General features: G+C 35.7%; 1 protein-coding gene across 6 annotated transcripts in view; it reads left to right on the top strand.

Moving 5' to 3' along the window:
* Positions 1-17,408, top strand: part of LOC109110213 (RNA binding protein fox-1 homolog 3-like) — a 148,660-nt gene that overhangs the window by 76,106 nt on the left and 55,146 nt on the right. For 4 of the 6 annotated variants that reach the window (XM_042747516.1, XM_042747519.1, XM_042747517.1 and 1 more), the window contains exon 2: positions 858-1,053. The exons of the other annotated variants lie outside the window; for them this stretch is intronic. In XM_042747516.1, the coding sequence (XP_042603450.1) occupies positions 937-1,053 (117 nt within the window). In that variant the 5' untranslated portion in view covers positions 858-936. The remainder of the gene's footprint in view (positions 1-857; positions 1,054-17,408) is intronic. 6 annotated transcript variants of the gene reach the window in all.

The raw sequence follows: 17,408 nt of genomic DNA, 5'->3' as shown, positions 1-17,408 counted from the left end.
TCCAAAAGAAAATCATTTATATGAAACATAAATCTTTTGTAACATTATAAACATCTTTACTATTACTTTTGATCAATTTAATGCATCCTTACTAAATAATAGAATTAATTTATTTCAAATAAAAGAATCGCACTGACTTTTGAACAATAAAGTAGCATTGCTGCAGTGTAATAAAGACCAATCAGAATACGAGTATGCAAATGTTATAATGATGTCATCACAGCTTGACTTTAAATGTGGAATATTCTAACAGTGTACAATCTGACTTGTTTTTAAGCATAATGTGTATAAATAGCAAAAATTGCTCACCTAAAGATGGAATAATCTACAAAAATGTAGAAACCTATATAAAGCATTCAAATGAGACACATTAGGGTCCAAAAAATAATCCCAAGAAGTGAGTTACATCAGACAAAACCTTCCAGTGGTGATGAGGGAAAAATGATTCACAGATACAGCAAGTATTGCATATTTTTTTATGTAATTGCTGCATTATTTATTAATAAAATATTGACAAATTGCTTCTCATATTATCCTTTTTTTTAGGTGTTTTCCATCAAATCATCAGCTAAATGAATGAATGTCATATTAAGGGTGTGCAGGGACTATAATTAGCTTTATATAAAGCAGCAGAAGTCTGTAGCATGTCCTCATTCATGTGTGTGTGTCCTTGGGTGTGTTTTCAGGGGTCTTTGTGAGTGCTGGTTCTCTGAAGGGGGTCGTGGGCAATTAAAGCACACATGCAGCGCCACTATACCATCACACACACACACACAAGCAGTCGCGCATCCCTCCTCTGCTCTCATGCACCTCCCACCTTAGCATGTGAATGTTTAAGTGATCTTTATTGTGTGCAGAGTAAACAGAGAGAGCGAGGGAAGCCGTGTCGACAGCAGGACGAGAGACAGACAGATAGAGACAGAGAGAGATAGTTAAATGTGGAAATCGTCCTCTCTGAGCTCCATGGCAAACTCTGCATGCATGCTGCTGTCCGGCTCCGGGATGCTGCCACACTCGCTGCACGCGCCGCATGCCTTCCTCTACTTGTCCGAGGTAAGGAGCGTCCCGCTTTTATCTGCTCTGAATGAACGTGCTTTTCCATCTGACCTCTGACCTCTTCTCCGTCTGGGGACGGCGCTCTGTTTATAGTCCACTTTTTCATGCTTTTATTCCCATTGTTTAGGCTTATTCGCTTACTCTGGTGGTCATTTTATGGTTAATGTTAACTAGGTGTGTGTATCTAGTGTTGTAGTTGAGGAATCTGTTGGTGTTTTTTTTGTGGAAATGTCATTTTTGTCACTTTGCAATCACAAAACGGAAGACTGACGCTCATTTTAGATCACAATTAGCAAAGTTATGCAGATTTTTATGCTATATTATGCAGGACTTCCATGACTTTTCCCTGTGTTAAATTACTAAACACTGTTTTAGTGAACTTGAATTGCTTTGTAGAATAATTATATTCAAGTATTGGTTATCGGCATATGTCTGGCTTTTTTAAATAATTGATAAATCTACCAGTGTGTTCCTTGATCAAAATTGATCTGAATTGGCCAATATTGGGATTTAATGATTTCGTAATTCAATAAGCAAATCAATTTTCTATAGCTTCTTACGCTGTATGTTATACCGTTCAAACATCTGATGTGTCTTTCAAACACATTATTAGTTGATATTAACTGATTCTGTGTATCTAATATCATAGTGTGTTGTTTGCCATTAGATTGTGTGCAGTTTAGATACAAATAGAGTTATTTTGGTCAAGCACGTGTCATACAGAAAGCAGTTACTCATTTTAGCTCATAATCACCGATATTAGCATATGCAGATACTCTCATGAATTATTCAGCTCCATGGCTGGTGTTGGATCACTTGATCAATGTTCTTCATTAACGCAAATTACTTTGTTGAATTAGTCTTTAGATCGTGAATTTGTTTAAGTGCACAGGGGTTTGTTATTAAAATGGTTTATTTATATGAGCAGTGCTTGATTTATGGGTTTCTATGTAGCCATATCAACCAAAATAAGTGGTTCAATTCTAAATGATCAATACTGGTCTGGATTTGCTTGTGGTTTACATAGATAGATTATTTATTTATTTATTTTTCATATTAAAAAAAATATTTATCTTTATTAATGTATTTTATTAGCAAGACTGTATATATATATATATATATATATATATATATATATATATATATATATATATATATATATATATATATATATATGTGTGTGTGTATATATATGTATATATATATATTTGTTTATTTTTTTTACAGAAAACAGTCTACGATTCATAATTACTCATTACTAATAAGTCATTGTTTAATTGTATATGGAATTTTGTTTTTTGACAATTTTTTTTTTTTTCTGTGATAGGATTCGTAAGTAGTTTTTTTCATACATTAAACTGTTTTGATGGTTTTTTTTTTTTTTTATGTGTCAAACTGTAGATTTGAGCTTAAGTATAAACAATGTTTTAAAGCATTATGCAAAGCTGTATGTATGTGAGTGCTACAGCAGTGAGACACCAGAGAGCGATAAATGAGATGAGTGCTTTCCTCCTGCTTTTAAATCACGGTGAGACAGCAGGAGAAGCGTCTCCTCCCCCATCTGTCCACACACACACACACACACACATGCGCGCAGCACACATGGTGGGGTTGCGTCGAGTCGCCCTGTGAAGAATCCAGGGCAAACGATCCTCCGGAGAGCAGCAGACATTATTCATGAGGCTGTGTGTTTATGAGCGAGTGTGTTTGTCCGCTTAATTGATTTCATATTCAAACACGCGGCCCTGTTTGCTGCAGTATGTAGAGCTGAATTATTGGTACGGTTCATGAATGTGAAGGCGATTCAGACAGGAAGAATGAAGAACACAGATGTGTGAATGATATGAGACAGATCCAGTACTGCGGGAGCGATAGTGAAGTGCTGTTTGTTTGAAACGTATCAGACAGCTGCTGAAGTGTGTGTTTTGAAGAAGATGAAGCTCGCAGTGTGTTAAACTCAGTCTTGCATTACAGGAACAGCTTGTTGAGGAGGGTTGGACTCTGAGGTTGATGTTTTCTGTGTTTTTGCTCTGTTAGTGATCGATTATTGCAAAGGAGGGACTTGAAGACTATGCTAGTTGTGGCTGGAGAAGAGCCATTGCTTAGTGTTTAACACGACAAGAAGAAACTCACACGAAGTGATTCAAACCTTTGAGTGGTGACCACATAAGCAGATGTTACTAAGGCCACAGTTAAAAATAATAATAATACAATGAAACATTTTTATTTTATTTTATTATTTAAAATTATTAATTGGAGGTGTACATGAATAAATTCTAATTCATATGATTATAATTTTGTATTACATCAGTGAATGTAAATACATTTTTATGATTAATTTATTTTCAGTTTATATTTTATTTTAATTAAAGATTTGCATTTATTAATTTAATTTTTAAATGAACCATTTTTTATTAATGTAATACATTTTTTATCTGTTATTGCTAGTGTCTCTGGAGGACATACAGTAATTGACCTTGTCACCCATGAGAGACTTCACACCCAATGATTGTCATCTAGAGATGGAGATGACAAGCTGTAGATGCTGAGAGCATTGAAATACTGTCTAGAGTAGCTAAAGTAAAAGACAGGATAAGAATACTTTGATTAAATAACTTATAAGGCACATGTTTTTCTTGATCTTTTGAAGTAAGAGTTTGTTGTGGTATGAAACATACTGTAACTTTGAGCAGAAGATCTAATCATAAGAGTAAAACATGGTAAAGCTCATTTTAGCACTTTGACTCATAGCATGTATTATGTATATGTGTCTTAAAGGTACAGTAGGACACATAGTTAATGATTGTGACTGATGATGTGCTCATCATAAATCTATTGCAGCTAGATTTGATCCGGGCTGCTTTTGTTGGTCATAGTAAATCATCTCACAGGCTGCTATTGTGTAACACAAAGGCCTAATTTATCTGTGCAGCCGTTTCATTGCTGTAATGTGTGTGTGTGTGTGTGTGAGATACTCTCTCTCAGTAATAAAGTGTAATGAATTCCTGCACACTCTTACAGTCTTTTCTCCGTCGTTCTGTCTGCTGATTACCGTTGCTGCTGCGGCTGCTCTAATTAACTCTGAGAGTGCGTGTGTGTGTGTGTGTGTGTGTGAGAGAGAGAGAGACATGGGCAGCTAAAAAGTCTCTGTGTAAATGGCAAGCTGATGCAGCAGGCTCCCCTGATGTGCTTACATTTTAAGGGTGAAATCCAATCTCATGGCCGTCTGTGTGTGTGTGTGTGTGTGTTTACATAGTTGTTTCCTTCAGTTTATACTCACTATCAATATAGAAAATGCTTTTCGCTTAGTTACTGTGCTAGTCTTTTGCAGTCAGGATTTTAACTACATCCATCTAACCATTTTTTTGTACTACTAAGTAAAATAAATAAATCAATAAAGTAAAATAGCAAAGTAAAAAGGTAAAATATATTTACTTGTTTTAGTTTTTATTTGTTTACTGATAAATAAAAAATAAAGGAAATAACTACAGTAAATAAAAAGTAGTATAATTAATAAGTGAAATAAAGTAATATAAAAATATTTACTTTACGTGTTCTCAATTATTGTAAATAAGTCAAATTTGCAAATCAGTAAATAATAAAATAAAGTAAAAGTTAAATAAATTAAATAAAACTATTTATTGACTTATTTTACATTTTGTTTACTTTTTATTTTACTTATAAATAGGAAGACGTAAAATAAGTAAATAAACAAATAAAAATACAAGTAAAAGAATGAATAAAAAGTTAAATAAATAAAATATAAACGTGTTTACATTTATGTATTTACTTGTTTCACTTATAAATAAAACTAAAAAGAAAAAGCAAATTCATATAACAATAAAATAAAAACATTAAATTAATAAAAAGTAAAAAAGTAATATAGATGTATTTGATATTTTACCTTTTATTGGCTCTCTTCTCTGATAAATAAAAAATAATTAAAAAGTAAATGAAAATATGCAAATAAATAATAAAATAATGTAAAATAATAAAAAAGTAAAACAAATAAAAAATATTTTTTCTTACTTTATGTACTTTATTTACCTATTTTTACTTATTTTTAGAGCTGAATGGAAAAGCGGAGTCAGTCTATAAAAACCCTGAAACATATACAGCAGTGCTGTGTGAAGAGTTATTTATACAGCCAGATTTTATATCTGTCAGAAAGACAGTGTCCCAAAAGAGGCTTCTGATGTTAGGAACGGTTTCCCATCATGTCTTGAGCAGAAATGTCTCTTCACGGGTCACTGACGTGTGACTTCTGAAGAACGTCTGTCTGCCTCTCGCTGTATTTTTCATCTCTTCGGACAGTTTAGGGCTGAATTACTCTGACAGAAAGCGGGAAATGACGGACAGCCGTAAGACGCGTGTGATCATCAATCGCCAGCCGCTCGTGCTGATTTACGAGACGCCAGATCAGTCTTCACCTCTTAGGGCCCTTCGCCCGCTTTATTAATGATGGCGTGATCATCTTGTCTTGCGTGCTAGAGTTTAATTTCATTTCCATCAGATGCGGCGAGCAATGTCTTTAAACGCTCATCCTTTACCCTGCTGCTAAAGAACCATCATTCACGCTCAAATCACAGGTTCAACAAACTCCCATCGATATCTTTCAGGACACACTGAACTTACTCTGTGTTGAGTCCACACTGCAGCTTATTCTGTCTGAGAACCGCCCACTTAGGAACAGAGGCTCTGATTGACATGTAAGGCGGCCAATCACGGTTCTTTGTTTTAATGTGCTGTTAAGGGTCAGGTAAATGGGGAATGGTTGATATAAAGGACAATGCAGTGCATGAATTGATGATGAACAGTTGATTTATAGGAAATATACGCTCACAGAGATGTGTTAATATGGTCATAATGCGATAAATGACTCTTAAATGCACACTGTAAGTGAACCACAATCTAAGCACCTGAGTTTGGGTCGTTTTAAAGGGATTTGGGTTTATCAGTGATACTTTCGCTGGTATAAAGACATGAAATTAAATGAAATTAGCGAGTTCCAGTAGGCACAGAATAAATCCTCCTGCACTGAGATCTAGTTAGAGCAACTCACTAGGATTTGGAGCCGATCCACAGTTTAACTAGATTATCGAGAGCCGGTTATTGAGTTTAGTACGGGCCGCTCTATATGTTCGCTCCTGACTGTCTTTCTCTGAGTGCCGTGTCAGTCTCTCGCTCATCTGCTGGCTGAAGTGAACTGCGCTCACAGGAAGTGATGCGTCTACACAACAAAAGGCTTTGGGTCGAGCCCAGACCTTTGGGTTTTACTGCTGAATGACTTAATAAGAATCTCCAGTATAATTCAATTCCACTGTACACATGCTGTCAGATCTCAACAGACGAGACGAGAAGGAGAACAGGACGAGACAGGCCTCTGTCAGCGGAGCTGAAGCCATCATTAGCTGAAGTTACTGAGATCAGGTTATGATTCTTTATCCAGATAAATGTGTGTCAGCTCCAATACTTCCTGTCCTGGATGTGTGTGTGTTTTGATTTGAACACACAGCTGGTATTATGACTATTGTGTTTTCAGAGTCTGTCATTTAAAGGAATAGTTCACCCAAAAATAAAACTTTGCTGGAAATGTACTCACCATCAAGCCATACGAGATGTAGATAAGTTTGTTTCTTCATCAGATTTGGAGAAATGTAGCATTACATCATTTGCTCAGCAATAGATCCTCTGCAGTGAATGGGTGCCATCAGAATGAGAGTCCATACAGCTGATAAAAACACCATTACAATCAACAAAAAATACAAACCACCCAACCACAATACCATGAGATGACTCTCATACTGATGGCACCCATTCACTGCAGAGGATCCGTTGATGAGCAAGTGATGTAATGATACATTTCTCTAAATCTGTTCTGATGCAGAAACTCATCTACATCTTTGAACTTAATTTGTGTTTTAAAGATTAACCAAAATTAATATAGAACCAAAATGAAGACAGAATGATGATGCGGACAAATAATGCTAAAATGAAACAGGAAAAGGTATGTAGAGGATCTTTTTATGTGTTTATATCTGTATCAGTGTTTATGGAATTTACTTTGAAAATGTAGCAAGTCAAACTAGAATCTTCTGGTGATTTAAAGCAGTTGAACTAGTCAAGCTGCTCTGAAACTATTAAAAGGAGCAGTATCGTTTTAAACATATACAGTATAGCTATCAGATGATGTAATTGGGTTTTATTTTCAATCAGAGCAGTATTTAACAGGACAAAATCAATGGTGATCTCAAAGGATCTTTGTACAGGTAGATGTTAATTTTAATTTGATGTGAATGAGTGCGGGTCTGTGAGGGAGAAACGTCCAGTCCGCTCAATGTGGTCAATACTTTGTTATCTGAATGATTGACACACAACAGTACAAGCACGCGCTAGTCCTTCAGCCTCGTTTTCATTCACGTCAGATTAAAGTTGCTGTCCTGAATGAGATCCATCAGAGTGACAGCATTGATTCAACCAAAGCATTTCATCAAATAAATCTATTATGTGTCGTTTGAAAACATAGTGATGAACAGCAGTTTTTTATCTCTCAGCAAAACAGATGGTCAAATCCTGCACTGTAGCCTAAGTTGTTGTTTTATATATATATATATATCACTAAATTGAACTAAAATGAATTGAACTTATGGAAACTTGTTCTGCCAAAGAATAAAAAAAATAAGGATAATTGTGACTTTTTATTTTACAATTCTTTACAATTCTGACTTTTTTTATTGCAATTCTGAGTTTATATCTAAAAATTTTGACTTTTGTTTCTGCACTTCTGAGTTTATATCCCACAACTCTGACTTTTTCCCCTTTCAATTGCAACTTTATGTCCCAAAATTCTGACTTTCATCTTGCAATTCTGAGTTTAAATCCCACAATTCTGACTTTTTTCCTTGCAATTCTGAGTTTATATCCTGCCATTCTGATTTGTTTTTCTTTGCAATTCCAACTTTGTCCCATATTTCTGAGTTTTTCCTTGCAATTCTTATATCCTGCAATTCTAACTTTTGCTTTTCTTTGCAATTCTGAGTTTAAATCTCATAATTCTGAACTTTTTTCTTGCAATTTCGACTTTATGTCCCGCAATTCTAAGTTTTTCTTGCAATTCTGAGTTTATATCCTGCAATTCTAACTTTTGTTTTCTTTGCAATTCCAACTTTATGTCCCACAATTCTGACTTTCGTCTTGCAATTCCGAGTTTAAATCCCGCAATTCTGACTTTTTTTCTTGCAATTCTGAGTTTATATCCTGCAGTTCTAACTTTTGTTTTCTTTGTGATTCTGACTCTGTCCCGCAATTCTATTCTTTGCGATTCCGAGTTTATATCCCACAATTCTGACTTTTGTCTTGCAATTCTGAGTTTATATCAGTTCTGACTTTTGTAACTTTTGTCTTGCAATTCCGAGTTTATATCTTGTAATTTTGACTTTTTTTCTTGGAATTCTGACTATTTTCTTGCAATTCCGAGTTTATATCCTGCAATTCTAATTTTTGTTTTCTTTGCAATTCCAAGTTTATATCCCACAATTCTGACTTTCGTCTTGCAATTCCAAGTTTATATCCCACAATTCTGACTTTCGTCTTGCAATTCCGAGTTTATATCCTGCTATTTTGACTTTTTTCTTGCAATTCTGAGTTTTCCGCAATTTATTTGATTTATTCCTCAGAATCTCAGGGTTTGTAAGAAAAATAAACTTGAAACTATAAAATTAAATATGAAATTTTTGCTCTAAATGCCATTAAATGATAATGATTTATTTATTTTAGTGCTGTCAAATGATTAATCATGATGCTACTGAAGGATTTATTTATTTTGTGGAATGAGAGGAACTAAAATACAGTTACTGCTGTCATGCTACTGAAGGTTAGTTAAGTTACTAGCGCCACTTTTGTTCTCCATGTGTGGCTTTGGCAGGTAGTTGCTTTAGCTCTATGCAAATTGCAGCAATTAGCATGTAAATGATCATGAGTTGAAATGAGAAGAGAAAAATAAATATTGATGCTAATTCCTGGCAGTGGAGGAAAACAAGTTCCTGTGTGTGTGTCTGTATGTGTAACCTTAAAGCTCATTTCCATATGCTAATTGGCCAGTTGTATGTTTAGATTATTATTACTGAGGTCTAAATAAATCAGTCGGTGCTGGGGATAATTAGTATGCTGGAGGCGGAGCCTAATGGGTCACAGGGTCCATCGTAGAGCTTTATTAGAGTAAACAGCGCACTCTGAATCATTCAGTCCACTTCACTTTGTGTGAGTGGGTTGTTGTGGTGGGTGTAATTTGATCATCTGGAGAAACCCAGTGGACTGTGAGGCACTCAAGACTTTCAGAGCGTCTGATCTCACAGAAAATCAAACTAAATTAGTGATTTAAGAATTAACTCCATGATATTTTTGAAAGAAGCCTTTTTATGCCTACCAAGGCTTCATTTATTTGTTCGTAAAAACAGTAAAATTGTGAAATATCTTTACATTTTTAAATAGTTTTCTATGTGAATATATTGCAAAATGTAATTTATTGCAGTGATGCAAAGCTTAATTTTCAGCATCATTACTTCAGTCTTCAGTGTCACATGAAACCACACAAAACAATCCAAAATGATTCGCTGCTAAAGAAACATCTGATTATTATCAGTGTTGAAAACAGTTGTGCTACTTCATATTGTTGTGTAAACTGAGATGCATTTTATTTTTCACGATTTTTGATTTATAGATTAATCAAAATAGATAATAGATTAATAGAATTGATTAATGAATAAAAATGCTCATAAATAAACTAACTTACTGACTCTTAGTAAGTTGAATACAACATTGTTGGTGCCATTTCAAAAATTTTTTATTATATTTTGATTATTTATATCAACTAATGCTTCAGTAAATATCTCATGAGTAGTGTGTATGCCCAGGTTTTGGGGTAATCGATGCTAAAAAATGATTTTATTTATGGAGCCCCACACATGGCATGCAGGAAAAAAATAGTAGGCTAAATCGTGTGCATGATTTACTATTTTGTTCCCTCGATTTGCTAACTCATGCACACAATGTATAAATCGAGAGAATGAATTAGAAAATTGTGTGCACGATTTAGCAAATCGAGGGAATGAATTAGCAAATAGAGGGAACAAAATAGTAATCGTGTGCACATTTTAGTACATCGAGGGAACTAATTAGTAAATCATGCGCACTATTGATTTTTTTTTATTTTGCATGTCAAGTGCGGGGCTCCGTAATTATAAGTAATTCAGGCCATTTTATTAAAAAAATTCAAATTCAGTTTACATTGAGATAAATGGAATTGAAAAGCATTCTTAATTCAGTTCTGAATGGTACACAACCCTGAATCAGACTCAGGTATCCAGCAGTGTGTTCCCCTGTCTGTTGTGTGTGTGTGTGTGTGTGTGTGTGTGTGTGTAATGAGGGCCCTAGGCGTCCCGCTCAAATCACACAGATTTAGTCACAGCAGCCGCTGGAATACGGTGCTTTATTGGATCTCAGGGCTCCTGGTAAGCATCGTGTAATGTTGTAGAAGAACATCCACTCATCAGATCATGGCCTGTAGGTCTGACAGAAGACAGCAGATCACTTCTGTTCACACCCTGGTACATGAGCGCAGACTTCAGCAGGTCTTTACTCACTCGCTTTAGGAAGTCGTGTTTGTGTGTCATTGTGTTGTGAGTGACTCTCTACAGTTTTTTCAATGTGATGTGGATTATTAACTGTGCTTCTCTGTTATTTGTGTGTGTGTGTGTGTGTGTGTGTGTGTGTGTGTGTGTGTGTGTGTGTGTGTGTGTGTGTGTGTGTGTGTGTCTGATGATGGTGTGTATCTGCTGCTCTCGTCTTGTGTTGGTCATAATTGCTGCTGTATCGATCTGTATCTCTTCTCGCTATGAGCTGAATTGCAAATGAAAGCAACTTCCTGCTGGGATCAGTGGAGTGTTTGTGTGAGAAAAGACGTGTGTCACAATGGGACATAAATTAGTGAACATACTGTGTGATGATGGTCTCAGTGGTCAGTAATGGGTGTTTCTCATGTCCACTTGTGTGAGAAAAGACAATACTATAATGCTACTACATTACTGTATATTGCTCAGTTGTTACTCAGGAGCTTTTGGTTTCCTTTTAGTATCACGTTAATTTTTAAAATTCTTTGAGAAATAAAAATGGGCACAAATGTGTTTCATCCAGTAAGAGTACAGAGCTAACATAAATGTGTAGATGAGAAAGCTTTGAGTTCATATTGAGATCTCTGACAATTGATTGTGGACTTGAAGCATTTAGATCTCTTTTTAAAGTATGTTTAATGTTTCAGTATAATATCCGTGTGGACCTCTGCTGTCTGATCTGTGTGTTTCGGGAGCAGAGCAGGAACGCTGTGTCTCTGTGCTCCTGAACTCAATGTTTTCATGTCTAATTCAGTGATGTAGGTCTCATTTATTAACAATAAAGAGCTGGCCTTGTGATCGCTGCTGCATTATTAGACATCAGTTAGCTTAGACTTTTTGTTTTGAAAGAGGTTAATACTTTTATTCTGCAAAGACGTTTAAATTGATCAAAAGTGGCAGTAAAGACATTTATAATGTTACAATACATTTCTATTAATAAATGCTGTCCTTTTGAAATTTATATTCATCATAAACATTAAAAGATCTTACCAACCCCAAACTTTTGATGGTACTATATATAAATTTGTCAATATCTGAACAGCTTCTAAAGCATAAAGCCTTTTACATACAGCATTCATTTTTATGCATCCTCTGTTAAAGTTCATAGAATATCATATTAACAAATTTGGTTTTATTGCAATAAACATTGTGCAGTCCTCTCAGTCTAAAGTCTGTCATGCATCTACAGCATTTCATTCAGAATGTGATCAAATCCATCATAGATGGTGATAGATAAACTATATTTCTGCGTTAAGCATCTGTCCGTGTGTTTTGTGATGTCGAGCTCTGTCCCATCATGAGCCGAGCTCACAGAGCACAATCCAGCAGCACTTAGTGAATGAATATTTCATACAGCGTTCAGCTGTACAAATGCTCTCGGTTTGACTGCTCGTCCTCTCCTCCTGCTCGCTCAGTCTGTTTGAGCTCAACATGAACACGCTGATCAAAGAGCGCATGTGTAATATTGATAATGTTTGATATCTGCTCAAACTCTTTTGACTTGTATAGTTTCGCAGTAATGCAATGCTTTATTTTAATTGCAGGGGCATTATTCAAGCACACAGCCAAAGAGTGCTGAATGTTTCTTAATATTTCATGATGTCACCTCGCTTTATATTCGATTTCATCCACGTTGCTTTAGGTAGATGTACGCAGTATGTAAATTGGCAGCTGATTTGCACATGTAAAATGGCATTTTGCTTTTTTAGACCTGTTGATTTCCTCTGTTCTTCTAAAATCTGCTTCAGTGCAGAGACTCTGTGTTTTAGTCCTTGAATGTGTGCACTTGTCTAAACAAAACATCATCATCATTGTTTGTCCGGGGGGAAAAAATAAACTCTTTATTACCCTTTTTAAACTCATTCGCCATTGATTTAATAGGTTTCTCTTGGTTAGCAGACTAACAAATTATGCACAGCTTCACAATGCTTTTTAGACTGGCTCTGTGTGCATGCATGCGCAAAATGAGGAATGTTAACTTTTAAAACATTTATCATAATATTTATAATTTATTCATTTTTATTCATAAATTATAAAGCCAAAGCTGATGCAAGTTACACTGGAAAAACTGAAGTGAAACCTACAACCCTCAACCTGACTGTTTGTTTTTCCTTAAAGGAATAGTTCACCCAAAAATGTAAATTTGCTGATAATTGCAGTGAATGGGTGCCGTCAGAATGAGAGAAAAAAAAAACAAAAAAAACATCACAGTAATCCACAAGTAAACCACACCACTCCAGTCCAATTAGTATATTGTGAAGCAAAAAGCTGCATGTTTTCATCATTAAAATATTTTTAACCATTGATTGTTTTTTTGGGGGGGGGGCTAGAATATGAGTCCATAATATTGTTTTCTCCTCTGTGAAAAAGTTGTTTCATCTGTATCAGGAGAGAAATAACAACAGATCAAGCTGTTTACATGTGGAAGCAGGGCCAAAAAAAACAACAGGAGATCGACTTTTTAGCTGGAAGCGTAATTATGGATCGTGGACTTGAAACAACAGGAGATCGACTTTTTAGCTGGAAGCGTAATTATGGATCGTGGACTTGGCCAAGAGCAAAGGTTTGAATTTAAAAACATCTTAATGGGTTTGCTTCTTACAAACATGCAGCTTTTCTCATCACAAGTCATTAACTGATGGACTGGAGTGGTGTGGATTACTTGTGGATTATTGTGATGTTTTTATCAGCTGTTTGGACTCTCATTCTGACGGCACCCATTCACTGCAGAGCATCCATTGCTAAGAAATAAAAAAACACATCCATCCAAATCTCCAAACATAGTCCTGATCCTATCTTAGTAGCCATAATCACAGTAAAATACTACGAGTACTGTGGTTTTAATTACATTACACATACATCATGCATCATGCTGCTTATCAGAAACACTGGAGCTGAGACATTTTAGGCATATTTTTAACAAAATAACTGTGGTTAGAATCAGTATTTTGTATATTGAAGCAACTGATGCAACATATAGGCATGTTACATTTGAATTGAAGACTTTGTGTTGTGGTTTGTCAGTAATGGAAGTGATGGCCAGTAGCATGCAAATGTGACTGAAGAGGTTTGTTCATGTCATGTAAACATTCACTCTGTTTACAGTGTTCATGTTCCTCAAATATACTGCTCTGGGTTTGTTCTAAACCATTAACTAATTATTAAACTACTGCAATGAATTTAGCTTGAACCACTGATGATACAGTCAGACAGTTTTATACATCACTTCAGTCTCCAATGTGCATACATTTTTACTTTTTGTAAACCTTTTTAATAAATTTAGGATTGTTGAATGGGATAGGAATGTTGAAAATGGTTGTGCTGCTTCATATTTTTGTGGAAAGCTAGATACATTTTATTTTTTCAGGATTCATTGAGGAACAAAGTACAAAAAACAGCATTCATTTGAAACAGAAAACTTTTGTAACATTACGAACAAATTAATGCATCCTTGCTGAATAAAAATATTAATTTCCATTAAGTGGGAAGCAACATTGTGACTCAAAAAACATCATTAAAGGGATACTCCACCCCAAAATTAACATTTTGTCATTAATCACTTATCCCTATGTCGTTCCAAACCCATAAATGCTTCGTTCGTCTTCGGAACACAATTTAAGATATTTTGGATGAAAACCGTGAGGCTTGTGTCTGTCCCATAGACTGCCAAGTAAATAACAGTGTCAAGGTCCAGAAAAGTATGAAAGACATTGTCAGAATAGTCCATCTGCCATCAGTGGTTCAACCGTAATGTTATGATGCGACGAGAATGGGTGGGGCTAAATATTTGTCCAACCAATGGAAGATGATAGAAGTGTTAGTACTTTGCAATTCAAATCAGTGACTCTTCTGGCACAGACGCTTCAAAGGAATCGCATTAGTTTGCATTTGCCGTTTAAAACAAACTCTGACCAGAATGTTTGAGGAATATCATTACAATATATCAATATATGGCTGCAAACGGTGATATTAAATGTCGACGAGCCCATCCAGACCTTCTGTTTTGTATCCACTCACAGTGATTTACTGCTGTTTTCCCCTCAGAAACTGAGCCTGTGTGTGTGTTATGGATCAATAGCTGCTGCTTTCGCCGTATTGTTGATTGCAAACGGAAGAGAAAGTGTTGGTGTTGTGAGGGAAAGCGCCTCTAATCTGCGAGGTTTGTGTGTCTGCGGCTCCCTGTGGCCCGACGTGAACATAATGGACTCTGCCATGTGAGACAAGCGGTGCTGGTTAATTACTTCACCAGGCCGCTGCCCTTTTCTCTTCTCCTCCCGGCTCTCGGCATCTGTGTTTTCTCGTGTGTCGCTGTACAAAGCCGCCGTAATTATTCCTTCTGTGGCCGATGGAGAGGTGCGAGCGGGGGATTTATCCGTTTGGGACGGCCGCGCTTTGATCACACGTCACCGGCACTGACAGGCATCTGCAGCTCACCGCAGATAAAAAGAAATCTGCCACGACTGGACAAACATCTATCACAAACAGTCATCTGATTCGCTAGCCTAGTCTAGTTTTGAATGCTAATTAACCGTGGGTAAAAAACAACTCCTTTCTGATGCTACTGATAGATTTGCTCAGCTCTAACCAGCAAAATACACTTCAGAAAGTTCTTTGTTGAAGTCAAACTTCAGCTGATGCATAAAATATGGATCCAGTATGATATTTATTTCCAGATGCATTGTTTATCTCATCAGCATCAGCATTTAGTGCTTCTTTGTGTACTTGCGTGTGGGAAACATGGGGTTAGGTGTTGTTTTATCAGGTTTCGTTCATTTAATGTGATGCACAGGCCGATAATCTGAGGTTAAGTGGTTTACTCCGGACCACAGGGTCTCGTTTTTCGCTCACAGCTCATTTTTTGTCTGGAATCAAATCGGTGTGATTCCGATGCTCGTGTTACCTGCCTCCACACTGCAAAAAAAAAAGAAAACAAAAAAAAACTTCACATTGAGTTTTTAATTTAGCTTTTTTCCTTGGTTTCCAGTCAACACTTCTCAATATCCTTGAAACAAGATAAATCTTCTCGAGAAGCAACTCTGTATAAAATATTAGTGAATAGAAGTGTGTTTTGCCTTCTGGCACTGACAGATTTAAAAACAAACAAATAAAGAATGTGAGTGTAGTAGGACAAAATACTCTTGTGTTAAAGACAATCTGTGAAAACTAAATGTAATATCTTACGCGGTCTCGCTTCTCAAGCAAATAAATCTTGTTTTATTGATTTTTGTTTATTTTTTATTTGATATTTTACATGGAAAATAAGACAAAATACTAAGAATCAGTGTTATTTAGTAGTATTTATTATTTCTAATATTTAACATTTTTTCTTTAATTTTTTTTTTTTGTTTTTATAGTTTTATATCTTAAACTTTAACAAAAAAATACAGAAATAATAAGTTTATTTCAGTTACAATTGTAATAGTTTCGATGTTTTTGAGTTAACGATAGCAATGCTATTAAGTAAATATTTCTTGCAGTGCAGAAAGATTTACAGTGAGTCACCTAAAAATTTGAATATCTTATTAATATTCTGTGATCATTTATTTTCTCAACCTCTTTGTCATTCCACACCTGTGACCAACAAAACTTTGATGCTTACACGTTTTGTTCCTCATTATAATCTTCACAAATTAACACAAATTTAATGAATTTTGAAGCATTCAGTAAATACAATCGGTAGCAAAAGCTAAACAGCTAAACTGGAAGTGCTAAAATGCTAACTCGTTAATGGGTTTTGGCCTCATCTCTACTACACTCTATACCATTAAAGTTCCAGGAATTTGCTTCAGAACAAATAACCTGCTTGTGATACCATAGACCACTCCTTACTATTATCTAGATTAGAGTCTTGGGTAGGTCTAAAAGCAAACGTTCTGACATGATTCCAGTCATACCAACCATACAACAATTTTATTAAAGAAGTTTAATAATTCCTCCTCCCCCCCTTCCCCTCACACGTTGCCTCCCACAACAATCCTCTATTTTAGCTCCCTCTCTATTTTCTCTTTACATGCTACCTCTGGGCTCTGTTGTATGAAAACATGCTGTGTCTTTTCATTTCTACGCAGATGACACTCAAATCTATCTACCAATCAAGAAAAATAACTCCACTGCGATCACTTCTCTTCTCCTCTTCAATGTTTAGAGGAGGTTAAATTATGGCTAGCCCAAAATTTCCTCTTCCTAAATGAGGACAAGACCGAGGTGATTGTTTTTGGTCCAAACGAGAACTCTGTGTATAAGCCCTGAGCTAGAAATTTTATCTGTTTTTAGATCCTCACGGGTGCAGAACCTAGGTATTATTGTTGACCAGCATTTAAAATTTGATAGATATATCTCTTCTGTTATTGGGTCCAGTTTCTATCAGCTTCGTTTACTGTCTAAAATTAAAAACTTTCTCACTCCTAAAACTCTAGAAATGGCTGTTGATGCGTTTGTTACGTCTCGTCTAGATTACTGCAATTCTTTATATTGCGGTATATCTTAATCTCAAATTGAGCGACTTCAGCTTGTCCAAAACACTGCAGCCAGACTTTTAAAGTGCCGTAAACATGAACACATCACTCCAATTCTTAGATCCCTTCACTGGTTGCCGATCTGTCAGAGAATAGACTTTAAAATTCTCCTCTTTGTATATAAATCCCTGAATAACAAAGCTCCTGTCTATCTATCTGAACTTCTTCA

Source organism: Cyprinus carpio, chromosome B21 (genome assembly GCF_018340385.1).
Source record: "Cyprinus carpio isolate SPL01 chromosome B21, ASM1834038v1, whole genome shotgun sequence".
Classification (NCBI taxonomy): domain Eukaryota; kingdom Metazoa; phylum Chordata; class Actinopteri; order Cypriniformes; family Cyprinidae; genus Cyprinus; species Cyprinus carpio.
Note: the sequence above shows the minus strand (reverse complement) of the source record. Positions and strands in the feature narration are given on the sequence as shown.